The 13,626-nt window shown below is 39.4% G+C and overlaps 1 protein-coding gene across 2 annotated transcripts in view; it reads right to left on the bottom strand.

The window, feature by feature from the left end:
• Positions 1-3,710: 3,710 nt before the first annotated feature.
• ntrk3a (neurotrophic tyrosine kinase, receptor, type 3a) overlaps positions 3,711-13,626 on the bottom strand; it is a 221,842-nt gene continuing 211,926 nt past the window's right edge. The window contains exons 17-18 of one of the 2 annotated variants that reach the window (XR_007928346.1): positions 12,537-13,552; positions 3,711-12,401 (exon numbers count right to left, since the gene is read on the bottom strand). Coding sequence is in view for 1 of the 2 variants with exons in the window: in XM_051884523.1 (XP_051740483.1) it covers positions 13,367-13,552 (186 nt within the window). In the remaining variant the exon portion in view is untranslated. Of the gene's footprint in view, positions 13,553-13,626 lie in introns of both variants that reach the window. The other variant, XM_051884523.1, reaches the window with a different exon arrangement.

Genomic DNA, 13,626 nt, shown 5'->3' with positions numbered 1-13,626 from the left:
AACCATCATTGATGCTTTGCACACACCTCCCCTGTCGCTCCCACACAACACCTCAGTTTCTATTGTGCAGTGTGTACCCGGGAGAAAGCCGCATTTCACCCTCCTTTCCAACCTTCAAAGGCTTGTCAACTCACCGTCTGCATAATTCATTACCAGTCTGACTTGCATGGTGTTTGTAATGTCTGATCTGTAAATTGCACCGACGCAGGTCTGGTCTGATTCACAGTTGCCTGTTATTGCACTGGGAGTTCCATGGTGAGATGAATTACCCAAAGTCTTGTTGGGAATCAGAAGGAGTGGCTGTGACTGAAGAGTAAACTGAAAAACTAGCAAACAAAACAACAACAAACCGAAGATAAATGCCATGCAAAATTAACTTTTCTGATTAACAACACTCTATAAAGGCATTTAAGATGTTAAAGCTGAATTTATTTATCACTGGTGAAACCAAACAGAATTGCAATGTGTTTACTTGAGCAGCCTGACTCACATCGTGCCCGTGTTCTGACGTAGAACCTGGAAGCACTGAACGTAAACAGCGTATGAGAATGACACAGAAGCGAAGATACACTGTAAAAAGTAATATGTTATATCTACTCCATAAAATTTTGGCAACAGATTACAAGCAATATTATTAATTAAATTCAACAAATAGATTTGAGTTAGAATTAATCAAATTAATTCCTTAAATTTCAACCATTTAAAACAAGTAAAATTTAAACAAAAATATCTGAATGACAGACGTCAAAGATGAATTAAGAACTCTTTATTTTTTATTGCCAACATTGAAGACACCTGATGATAACAAGTAGAATCACTGAAGGAAAGAGAAACACATGAATTAACGGAGGTTTAGATGTTGATGTTGATTTTTGGTCATCATTATGGAGATCAGTGTTTCATTTAGTTGGGCAGTTTGACTCTGCTTTTTATGTCAGTTTGTGGTTTTTGTAATGGTGGTTGCTAATTTTACACATTTTAAATGGTTGACTTTTAAGGAATTAATTTGATTAATTCTAACTCAATTCTTATATGTTAAATTTAATTAATAATATTGCTTGTGATCTATTGCCACAATTTTATTGAGTAGATAGAGCGTAATACTTTTTACAGTGTATTTTAGAATAAAGTTGTTATTACCTCTTGGATAATCAAGTCATATACCTCTTGGATTTTATCGAAAATATCTTAATTTGTGTTCCAAAGATGAACGAAGGTCTTACGGGTGTGGAATAACATGAGGGTGAGTAATTATTGTCAGAATTTTCATTTTTGGGTGAACTAACCCTTTGAAAGTACTCTTTTCCACCACAGACTGCATTCAAGAGGTGAAAGTGAGGAACAGGGTCATTACAGATTTAGACTGGCAGGTCGACTTTATCTTATCTTCAATCTCCTGGTGTGCAGCATGAGAGATGTGTCATGTTCATTCTTCAAGCCGTTCTCACACTGTCTTAATTAAAGACGAAGGGCTCTGCGGCCTGAATGTAAATTAGAGATCTATTAAACTGCTGTCTCGCACTTTATGTTGGGTCAGAACGAAGGCAGGAGATCCTCAAAAAAAGATTTACAGCTATCAATCACACCATAACGCTTTGGATCAGAGGACTGCAGGCAGAGGTGGAGACGAGAAGGGCGACCTCATTAACAAGGGACCAATCAAGATTTGACAGGTACCATATTCTGGATGATTAATTTGAAATAATATGTATAAAAAAATTTACTCACTGTTTCTGAGTCTTGTTTAGCATTTTGTTCCTTTCGCAACATACAGGAGTTCAGCTACAGTGAATTTGCAGCACTCTGGCTGCAATGACCCCTGGGAAGAGAATATGGCTGTCCTTGTGCTGATGCAGTGCTGGATCATGGATACTTCACTGTCCTGGTTTCATTATTCTCTATTTGTTTCCACAGTAAATACATTTTAACATCTAGTTACAATTAGCAACACTCAATTATATTAATTTTGCATCTTTGAGCTACAATTATCACTCAACACAGCATACAACATTAATTCACATTAAGCACCTGGGTAGGGCTGCACCAGCCATTCTTAAGTTTTTACTTCAGAATTCAATTTCCTGATAGTTAACTCACTCCCATGTCATTTAAGATGTTTGTCTTTCTTTCTTCAGTTGAAAAGAAATTAAGGTTTTTGAGGAAAACATTCCAGGATTTTTCTCCATATAGTGGACTTCAATGGCTACCAACGGGTTGAAGGTCCAAATTACAGTTTCATTGCAGCTTCAAAGGGCTCTACACGATCCCAGCCGAGGAATAAGGGTCTTATCTAGCGAAACGATCTGTCAAATAAAAAAAAGAAAAGAAAAATTATATACTTTTTTAACGACAAATGCTTGTCTTGCACTAGCTCTGCAATGCGCCACGCATTACATATTCACGTTGGAAAGGTCATGTGTGATGTAGGCAGAAGTACCGATCCAGTGTCTACAAAACTAACATGCAAAGACTAAGTCAAACGGCCTTTACAAAAAAAAAAAAAAAAAAGGTAAAACAACGCTGTTGGATGATTTTGAAGTTGGAGATGGAGCGATTCTTCCGCCTACGTCACGCGTGACCTTTCCAACGTGATTACGTAATTCGTGGTGCATCGCAGAGCAGTGCAAGTCGAACATTTGTGGTTAAAAAGTGCAAATGTTCGCAAGAATATTGCACAAGTTGTAACTTAGTGCACATTTATGTCAAAACTAAGCTAAGCTGTAACTTAGGCACAGCTATTGCAACAGACTGGACTTTTTTCAGTAGACAAAAAAAAAAAACATGAGTTATGTTTGTCAGTGTAAAATGCTGGTGGTTTCCAGGGTGTTGCTAAGGTGTTCTGATTGGCTTTTATATTGCTATGCAGTGCAGTTGCTAGACTATTCTGGATCTTTGCCAGGGCATTGGTTTTCCAAGTGGATTTTAATGCATTGCACTGTGGTTATTGGGTGGTTGCCAGGGCATTGCTAAGATGTTTTTAGTGTGTTTTAGCACATTACTAAGTGTTTTAGCACATTTCTTGGGTGTTTTGGTGGAAATAAATGAGGGAATATGCCACTACAAGTCTGAATTTTTCCTGCAGTGCTCCAGTGCAGCCCATATAAATATGAAAAATAGGTCTGTCACTATTGTGAGTTACTGAGGGCATCAAATAAGGTCTAATTTGCTATTGTCTCTGAACCATGCTACTGCAGAGGGTTAAAAGAGGACAGTGCTTTACACTGCGTTCTCTGGAAAGGTCACGACTAAAGAGGTTATCGCCACACTGCAGGTATAGAGGCGCTTAATGCCTCCTCCTTCCCACCCTGGAGACAGGCTGTCGTGGATGCAGAGTGATTTGGCTGCACATAATATATGGCTGTAATGGCAGCAGTGGCTATGTTCTCCGGCCCACTGTGTGTGAATGAGGAGACAGTTATTTCTCTCAAGGTCAGATGGCAAAGCAGCTAAAGAGGTTTGAGGATCCAGAAAAGGTGCCCTGTTTGCTCAGATGACTTTGGGCTGTAATTCAGGTATTGTAGAGCTTCAAGAGTGACATTAATATAAAAATATGGCTAAGAATCTGTGACAACAGTGAATGTGGTTGCAGCTCTGTTTTGATAGTGTCAGCTTTTTCTCACCCCCGACTTTCCGCTATACTTTCAAGTTGCATTATAAAAAATAGCAAAAAGTATATATATATGTTTAAAAAAAAATCACACAAAGGGGAGTGTATTTTTTCTTTTTATTTATAGAATAAGTCTACATAAATCATCATAGGATACATAGTTAGTTACAGCTGTTTTTAGTTTATAGATGGATCAGTAAACGGAACACAGGTGGATTAACGATGAGTTACAAATAGAGGAACCGTGAGATTTTTTTTTCACACCTCGTTCCTTCATCATTCTAACGAGGGTTCGGACAAGATGACAGAAATACTCAAGAGAAATCGTAAAGTCAGCACTTCAGCTAGGACTTCTCAGATGGAAAATACATTACTGTGAATGCCAGAGGGTGTCACAAAGTTATTATTTTCAATCCGTACACAGCTCAATGGCAATGAAAACACAAAATATCTGCACTCATCACACATAAATATTCAGACATTTGAACTCGACATTGCCTGACTGCTGTTCTCGCATTAGCCCAGATGAAAAAGACCACATATATAAACAGATGTGTAGCTTAAATGTCTCCCACAGTTGAATATTGCAATGGATTTTTCCCGCACACAATTCACAGGAAGAGAAATATATTAGGTTGAAAGATGAATACTACAATGATAGTGACACACACAGATATTGTTAATGCGTAATATAAGTTTCTTTTAACATGGTTTTATGAATCGCTTAGCCTTGTTTACCGTATATACTGCCTATGTGACATCAATACCAAAGGCGTCAATGAACAAGCTGTTGAGCAAAGCATCCATTTAAAAAGACATGAAAAACGATGAAAACTTGTTGACATGGATGTGAGGCCGCTGCAATACAGCCTCCCTGTAATATATTTCTCTTCCGCCAATATCTACCAGTGTTGTGATGAGTTACTGGAAACATAGAGTCCAATCACATACATGATTAGGATTCTATCTGCTCTCCCTGCATTCCAGATCCCTGTCCGGTCTTTCCTCTAGAGCCCAGGCACCATGACAATAAGATAGCGCCGTCAGCTCAGACATCTACTTTTCGAGTGCACGTCCACTACCTGGAGGGCCAGGATGTTTGAGAGATGAAAAGATGGTCAAAACAATACATGGTGAGCCATATTGTCTGGACTAGAATCCTGTTGCCTGCAGACTTTAATATAGCTGAGGTTGGCTTTTAAAACAAGGTTGGAAATGTCAGTTCCTGCTGTGGCTTTTTCGGCTTCAATTGGATTTAGCACTGCGAGAGTAGGGGGACAACATTTCCTTTGCTTCTGTATTATATCCATTCCTGACCCACCCAATCATTTTTCCCTGATTCACAAACAATAAAGCTAAGTGGTCAGATAGAACAGAATTTAAGCATGTGCATATACTTCTAATATGAATCCTAACATACATACTTCCTCATATGGCTTTAAACACCAAATAGACTATCTATCTATGGCATTCATTACAAGATTTACATTATTTAGCAAAAAGAATGTTCAATCTGAATGGTTTATAAAAGAAAAGTCTTGAAAAGACCCTGCTTTACAAAGAAAGAATCGTATTAATCCCTGACAGCAACATAGTGTCGGCCCAGATCCGGCCCACATCTGGTCTGCGTGTAATCCACATGTACCAGATGTGGGCCGGATCTGGGTCACATTATTTTGCTGTCTGGGATCTTAATTGTCATTGTTTAATCACAAGTCTGTCTGAGAAACAGATTTAAAGACTTTACAAAAAAAAAAAAAAAATTCTCCTCACAAATTTTGCCAAAAGTTCAAATGCCGTCTTATCTCCAATGACTTATGCTTATGTGAATGATGCAATGTTAGTATGCCTTACATCTAAGAAGAAACTGCTGTATCATTATCTCTCCATATTGTGATGGATTCTAAAAAGTTTTTGTAAAAGAGCAGAAATGATTAATAATTTAAGATTTTAGATAACCTTTCCAGACCTTGTCTTTTCGAGAGGAAGATAGAAAGAAAACTCTAACTTTACAGCCTTGTCGCATTCCACCAAAAGCTATTTAGGTTTAACCCATCAAAAACATCTTAAACTAATCTAGTAAGTCTGATCAAAGCGTGAAGCTTAATGCTAACATCTTAGCTTAGCTAGCAACAGTCTGAAAAGTCATCGCTTGGGTCCTAAGCAGCGACTATTACCGAATACAGTGTCAGAAATACGTACTACAATGTTTGCTTACTATTTAACGTATATACTAGCCCACTTTTATGAACAGAGCTATCCTCATACCAACTCTTCAACATACTGTACAAAAAGGCTTGACTGATCTCTAAAAACATCCCTGTGTTGAATAGCATGATAGATGATTGTTACGCCGCGGCAGATAATAAAGCATATGTGTCCTACATTGCTTCTACTTTGACCTAAGGCCAAATAAAAATTTCTGACCTTCTTCTCTTGCTGTCGTTCAGCCATCAAACACTCTGTGAAAGCAATGGCCTAATATGTTAGTCTCTAGGGTCTGCATGTAGAAATAAATAACTGTTTGCATAATTGCATTAGCATTATGTGCATCAATAAAAGAATACGAGGACTGAAACAGATTTCACCACATTCCTAATTAGGTTGTGTCCTGACCTCACGAAATGCTTTAACAGGCAATATACTAAATGTGTCATGAACTATAATGTCAGCTCTATCATGATAGGTTTCTTTGAAACTCATAGGCCAGGTGTCACACTATAACTCAAATATGTTCTTGTTACGCTGCAGTCAGAGGCTAGTTTGCAGTAGTCTGATTTAAACGTATGATGTTGTGGGTGGCAGGCAGCGCTAGTGCAGACGAGCTGTGATCTGAAATGTCACCCAAGTTCTCAGGCAAACGTAGGCAGCATGGAGTGAGTCACAAACTCGCCGACCTACTTCTGCTCTATACATCCTTCTCGCAACACTATTTTTAGTCAGATTATTGTATGGGTAGGTCCCTGCTAGCACCCTCTTAACACTGCAGGGGTGTTCGACTGTTAGCCATGCCATTAAGGAAGACATTTAGAGCAGTTTCTCAGCATTTGCTTCTTGAGTCAGAGAGCCCTGATTTGCCTCTGATGCTTCAGATCATTGGTGGTGGGTTATGGGTATAACCATAAGTGAAAGGCAGTGTTTTGAATGGTGCTTTCACAATTACAACCATGCAGTAAAAAATTGCTTGCAAAAACCTCAAGTTGGTTTGATGGTTGGTTGAATCCCAGTTCAATTGGACCAGCTAATCGGATACCAGTCTGGTTTAAGCTGTTTTTAGCAGGACAATCAGCTAAACGACATCTTGACAAGGCTGGGACTAGCTAAGACTTCTTTTTCAGCAGCAAAACCCTTATATACAAGCATACTGCACGAAAGACGTTTGGAAAGGCTACAGCTAGAAAGAAAAAGTGACTTATTGGCTCCTTATTGAGTTGACAACTGGCAGCTTATTTTACAAACTTGACCAACAAAAGAGTAACGACTAATCGTCATGCTGTTTAGATATTGAGCTTTGACCAACAAGGTTACAGTCATTATCTGGCACAAGTGAAAAGAAACAATTACAAGAGAAATAACTTTTCACTCAGAGTCGGAACTGCCTTGTAGTAATCACCTCGGTAAAACAACTTTCTCCCGCGGTTTGACCAGAGAGTGGAACGAGGTTGAATTATACATTTAAGAGACTGAGCAAGAGCTCAAAGGAGCTCAGTCCCTTTTTGTTCTGATTGACAAGTATTCTTCTGTGGAACAAAGGGCTGTAGGCTCTATTAGGAAATAAAACAGTTCTGTACAAAAAGACTTGAGAGAGAGAGAGAGACTTCCACCTAGACCCTTTGGCATATCTTTTGCTTGCTGGTGGACTGTAAACTCGGGGAAGGGTGGCAAGGCTGGGACAGATCGCCATTTGTTCAACATTTCCGTTCCAAAAAAGATAACATCCCCTCCCACACGGACACACATAAGGACCTCCCTTGGATCAGTGTGTATGTGCTGGCTCATGCTTCCCAGTTTCCTTTTCACACAGGGAAAGAGGTACCTTTGGAATAGAAGATCCGAGATGCTTCTTGCATCCTAATGAGAGCCGTCAGCATGCTCACAGCAGCAAGGTTAATCTAGATGTCAAAGTCTGCTGACAGTGCAGGAGATTGCTCTGGGGTGACATCCCCATCTGAAGTCTTAATGCCGCAGTCAATTTTAACCTCCCTTTTAAAGAAAACCGGAGTTGCATTTGGCCGGGCTTTCCGAGTTAAATGCACAACTGTCCTTGAAAGCGGGTTCAGCCTTTCCCACAGCTCAGGAGATCTTCCGGCCTAAACTATAGATCACTTTAGGTTGTAAGTAACAAGATTCACATGCTTGTCCATGTGCCAAAGAGTGTACAGCAACTGCAGCGTGAGCAAACTCATGCTCTCAAAATGCAGCTGGCCCTTTCTCAGGGATATCGCTACTTCAGAGGTATAAAAACGCTGCTATTGTTATTCGTATCATCAGCAGAGTGTGCTATGAATCGAGCACAAGTTTGGAACCTCTTCTTTCCACAGTACATTAAGAGTACTTAAGCGGCAATGCACTGGAGGTAGATAAGGACTTGTTCTGGTAGTCTCATTTGTAATTTAGGAGTGGGGTTTCAAATCAGATAAGGATCTTTAATTAAATGTTTTGAAGGCAATGAAAATGAGTTTTATCCTGCAGGCAAAAAAACGGATAGCATGTTTTATGTGAGCCACAGTGACAGCTGAAGATCTGCAGCGACAACAATTTGGGATAACAGATTCAATCAGTAAGATATTCAGCGTGACTGCATCTCTTGAAGATTAATGCTCCAGGTGGCCACATCAAGTGTCGGGGTGCTAAATGAGTTCTAAAAGCTGGGCGGCTAATTTGATGGGGTTGTTACTGGTTTTGAAAGAAGCTACGCTCGGATTAGTATTGCCTCCAAGTGCTCAAAACAGAATATATCAAAGGCAGTAATTTGGGTAAAAAAGTTAACGCATGACATCTTGAAACGATTTGCCGGCAAATCTAGACATTTGATTTTTAGCAACATTGCCTGTGATTGGCCAATTACAGTTTTTCTACCTCACTTTGTCCCAGTAAAGCAGTCTTGCATGCGCTAAATGCTTTGGTAAATCAGGCCCACAGAAGGTAGGATAAATGGATGAGGAGAGAGCTGATCTGAGATCAGCAGCGAAGCGTGACAGTGCCAAGGTTTCTGCAGCCCTTCTGCAGGGTTATGAAGTGCTGAAAGAGAGCTCATTCCAGACGTAATGTTCCAGCTTCCTGCCTCGCTTCTTCTCCTCATGATTAAGGTCTTAAACCTCTCATCAATCGCCCTGCGCCTGCTCGCTGCCATGGCGGCGGTAAGCGAGAGAGGGAGATTCTGCTTGCCTCACAGCTCTGAATGCTTAACTCAACTCTGTTAGCCTGCCAACAGACAGCGCTGTGGCACTTCTATCCACTCTGTTAGTGTGTGACCTTCACTGATTCATCTCTCCTACCCCTCGCTTTCTCACACACACAGATACAACCACACACACCTCTCTTCTCTGCCTCAGGGGGATTACCGAAAGACTGGCCATCATATTTAAGGGATATCTAAAAGCCCGGGCCAAAAACTCATTTCATTGGTAATTTCCACCCATTTCTGCAAGGTGAAGTCATTAGAGTCACGGCAACCCCTGGAGCTGGCATACCGTCACCCTGCTGTCACACTCTCTCTCTACTGATCCCCCTCTCCAAACCAGCTGTGGCTTACACGCTCACGTCCTTTCATTTACAGAAACTACTAATTCAGTTCGCGCCAGTTCTCTGACGGCTTCAGGTGATAAAGATACAGCCTCCCCACTCCCCACAGCTAACGCCTCCCGACCCCTTCTCGCCGCGTTTGTATAATCCACCTTTCACAGGTCGTTGAGCAACGATCGGTCTCACCAAGTAAACCGCAGAGAAATGTTTGACTCTTTCAACCCTGTTAGTCACAGTAATGTACCCAATGACTCAAATAATCTTCAGTAACCACCGCCTCAACAGTGAGCCGCAACCTTTAGTCCTCTTCAGGAAACAGGTAAGAACTAAGTGCAGTTTTATATTTTCATTTGTTACAGATATAAACAACATTAGCCCCTTTTACACATATAGTCTTTACTGGTAAATTACCGGTAAGAGATCATGTGTGAACAGGACCTTTTAAAAAATACCGGTAAATTGGTTCTGCCGATTTACCAGTAAGGGAAGTTGTAACATTACCAGTAAATTACCGGTATAATGCGCTGTGTGAACGCAGAATGAAGATTACCGGTATGAGCACATACAAAGTCAGAACGCGCTAACGTAAGAAGTCCGCTTTGGGACAATCATAAAGTTCTTATGGAGATGACGTGATTACTCCATGCTGTTTATAGTAAGCTTTTTAATAGTTTTTAATGCGATATTTGATCATCTTTGACCGTTGCACCACGTCTCACAGCTTTTTCGAAGTGTCACGTTGTGTCACTCAAGACCAAGCCTTCTTTTGCATTCATCAGCGCCACGGCTCTGCAGTTGGATACTATTATGCATGTCTTGTGTTTTTAAAAGCAAAAAATTGAACAGATAGTGAAACTAAAGTGCTTCTCCTCATGCAGGTGGATGAAGACAATGGCGCAGCATTTAAAGATCATTTCCGATGACTGACATTACAGAATTTACCGGAAATTTGCTGTTGATGTGTGAATGGTCTCTTACTGGTAAAAAGTCAGGACACCATTGTACGTGTGAACAGCATACTTGTGTATTTACCGGTAAAGTCATTCCGGTAATTTATGGTAATTTTCCGGGATTGCTGTGTGAAAGGGGCTATTCACAAAAAACTTATGTTTTGCAAAATTTGGTTTCAGAAGAGGAAAATGCTGGCCAGTCACTAAACAAATGCCCAGACAAATTTCTAATGCATCATGATTAAATGATTCATTTAATATTGATTGTTAGCATTTAATAATATTGCTAAAAACTACAGCAGTGGAGATGAAGCATGCTAGTGCTGATAACATTTTCTTTTTTGAATAAACCAGCATTTTATTAAAGATAAATGTGAGGTGGGCAGCAGTGTTTTTGTTTGTTTTTTCCAGAAAATTTCCCAAACTGAATAAGGGGTTGACCAAGGAAGAAATAATAGCCTGTTCATGTTAACATATTATTTTCATATTTTGAAAATCAGCCCCACATGCATTCACGAAGTCTCGTCTCTCTACAGGAAAGCTGTGAATTGCTGTCATTGCCAAAAGTGACATTTTGTCTGTTTCCTTCCAATTAGAAGCTAATTCAGCATGAAAGCTCACTGTGTACTACAATTGACATGTAAAATCTGGTATGCCACATCAAAAAGAGATTTGCAGAAATTACAATCAGTAAAGAGGTCAGTGCTTAAAATGCAGTCCCAAATTGGGGGCTCGTCCGGGATGCAGGTGCCTGTTTACTTAAACCTCAAGTCTTTTCAAGCAAGCATTTGGGTACCCATACCAGGGTAAATCTCCACTGTTACTTTTCTACACGAAAGCTTGGTGTGCAAAATTGTAAAGTCAGTGGATATCTGCAGTAGGGCCCCATAGCCGACAAGAATATCAAAATGAGGAGCATCTTATCACATATAAGCACATCGCTGGCGGTGTTATTGAAAGACTTTTGCAATTTCCCCCTTGTCATAGATGTGGAGAGAATTATCTGGCCACTGTGGGAAGCAGAAAGAAACAACACAACAAGATCAACAAATGTTCAAGTCACTTCCTCTGCGCCAGGAACTTTTCCTGATGTGAAGGGTGAGATTATGGTTAAGCGCAAATGTGTTCTGTCGAACTGAGATGGACAGGCTGAATCGAACAGCAATTTAAGGAAAAGCAGGAAAGTTTTTCACATTTTTCACTTTTGGTAATGGTTTAGTTAGGATAAAGTTGCGAGAATCAAAGTGAGCACTCGCACATAAAATACACCTAAAATTTTTTGGTATATGTAAGGGTTAAGCTAAATTCAGGATGAAGTTCTAAAATGTCACTTAATATGTGCTCAAGAATCGTTTGCACTGATAGGCACAAAGCTAATGCTTACTTGGCTGATTTACTCCATGTGTAATGATTACAGATTTATCATTAGACAAATACTGAGCCACAGATCACCTTGAATGAAAAGCATGAGCCAGCAAAACTGAGAGAATGAGAGAACACATTACAATAAAATCCAAATGTCACTTCATAATAAATGAAGAATGTTTCAAATAAGCCCTTAAGTATTAGGAAAGCTCCATCTCGAATATACAATTATCGCATTATTGTGTTTACAGTCTTTTATTGTTAAACACTGGGGAGAAAAGAAGAATATTACTTGACAGAATCTACAATTTTGTTATGAACTCTCTTCAATTATAGTTTGCTGAATTTATTAGCGGCTACAATATTTATTAGAGGAAAGTGGTTGCAGAATTAGGAATGGACAGTGTTTCTTATGGAATTAATGCATAAATAATAAAAAAGGTTGCTCATGCTAGTTCTTCCAGTTAGCTTAACCATCTCTCTTTTATTACACAAACTATGAGAAAAGACGATGTTTGCAAAGAAGCTTAAGCACAATTCATAAAAGCAACGAGGGCTAATGAATGGAATATGAGTATTATCTGGGCATGATCTCACATGGGAAACAAATCTACTGTTCCTGTTACATTCATTTCAGAAGCAAATGGTCTCTGGAATACAAGGAGCGAGGCAACGTCTCATGATTTTCCTTTTGTGGTGTGTTCCACCTTGAAAACCCTAACCGTTTTTGAGCTCTTGGTCGCATTCAAAACAAAAGGGGGAAATGGGAAAAAAAAAGTTAATTTAGAAATATCAACATACATTCTATGGACATGTGGAAAAATAAAAAACATTAAAATATTATCAAAATATTTATAGAATTCACTCACCGTAACAGCACGCCAAGGAACTAAAATAATCTAATCAGGAAATGAAATAAGTTAACATACTGTTGCTTTTGACACAGAAATTTACATTATATACATTCTTTTTTTTTTAAATAAACTCCTTTGTATTGATTGGTGGTTCCTTCAAGTTAATCCATTCACTAAAAAGCTCCTCAGAATATTTAAAAGCCCTGTTGGATACTTCCTGTAGAGTCAAAGAGAAGATCCGGCCAATCAGAGCGCAGTAAGGCTTTTTTTTTAAAAAAAGTCCTTGCCAATCATCTGACATGGCAACGGTAAGCAGTCATATCCGAAAGGCGATATACCCTCAGCAAGAAACATGGCATACATCCACACTCGGAGGTGAAAGAAAAATAAATAAAAAATATATATATTTATAAAATGAAAAACAAGTAACCACGGGGAGAATTGTCAGGCAGTAAGGAAACAAAAAAATTTTTTTTTTTTTTTTTTTTTTTTTTAATTTTCCATATTTTAGGGGGAAAATAAAAGGTTTCCATTATTCCTTTTTTAGAGTTTAAAAGTAGGCTGTTCTTACCAAACTGAAAAAAAGAAAGAAATAGAGAAAGGAGACTCCTCTTCTTGCAGTAGAACTGTACATCTTTATATGCAGGTAAACAAAATGTAAAAGTGCTTTTGAAAGACTGTTATCCAGTGTATCGAAAGGAGTAGCAGGCACTTAAGTCCATCCCCATGTTGTAGTTGTCTGACAGTGGCGCAGTAAGGTACATGTTGTTTTGGGTAAATCCCAGGTTGTTCGTTCCTCCGTTGTATAGACACAGACAGACATCCAAACATATTCCCAACAAACACTAGCCCAGGATATCCAGGTAGACAGGTGTGGCTTTGCCCAAGGCATAAAGAATTTTCTGGATGTCTTTGATGTTCAACCTCTGCTGCGGTTCCCTCTGCCAGCATCCCAGCATAATGTCGTACACTTCCTTGGGACAAAGCCGTGGCCTCTCCAGCACACGTCCTTGTGTGATGCATTCGATTACCTGTAAAGACACGGAGAAAGGAAAATGGAATTACTTGTTGATAAATATTCTATTGAAGGGGTCTTCAAACTTTT

The sequence above is a fragment of the Ctenopharyngodon idella genome, chromosome 24 (assembly GCF_019924925.1).
Source record: "Ctenopharyngodon idella isolate HZGC_01 chromosome 24, HZGC01, whole genome shotgun sequence".
Classification (NCBI taxonomy): Eukaryota; Metazoa; Chordata; class Actinopteri; order Cypriniformes; family Xenocyprididae; genus Ctenopharyngodon; species Ctenopharyngodon idella.
This window is presented reverse-complemented; position numbering and strand designations above follow the sequence as displayed.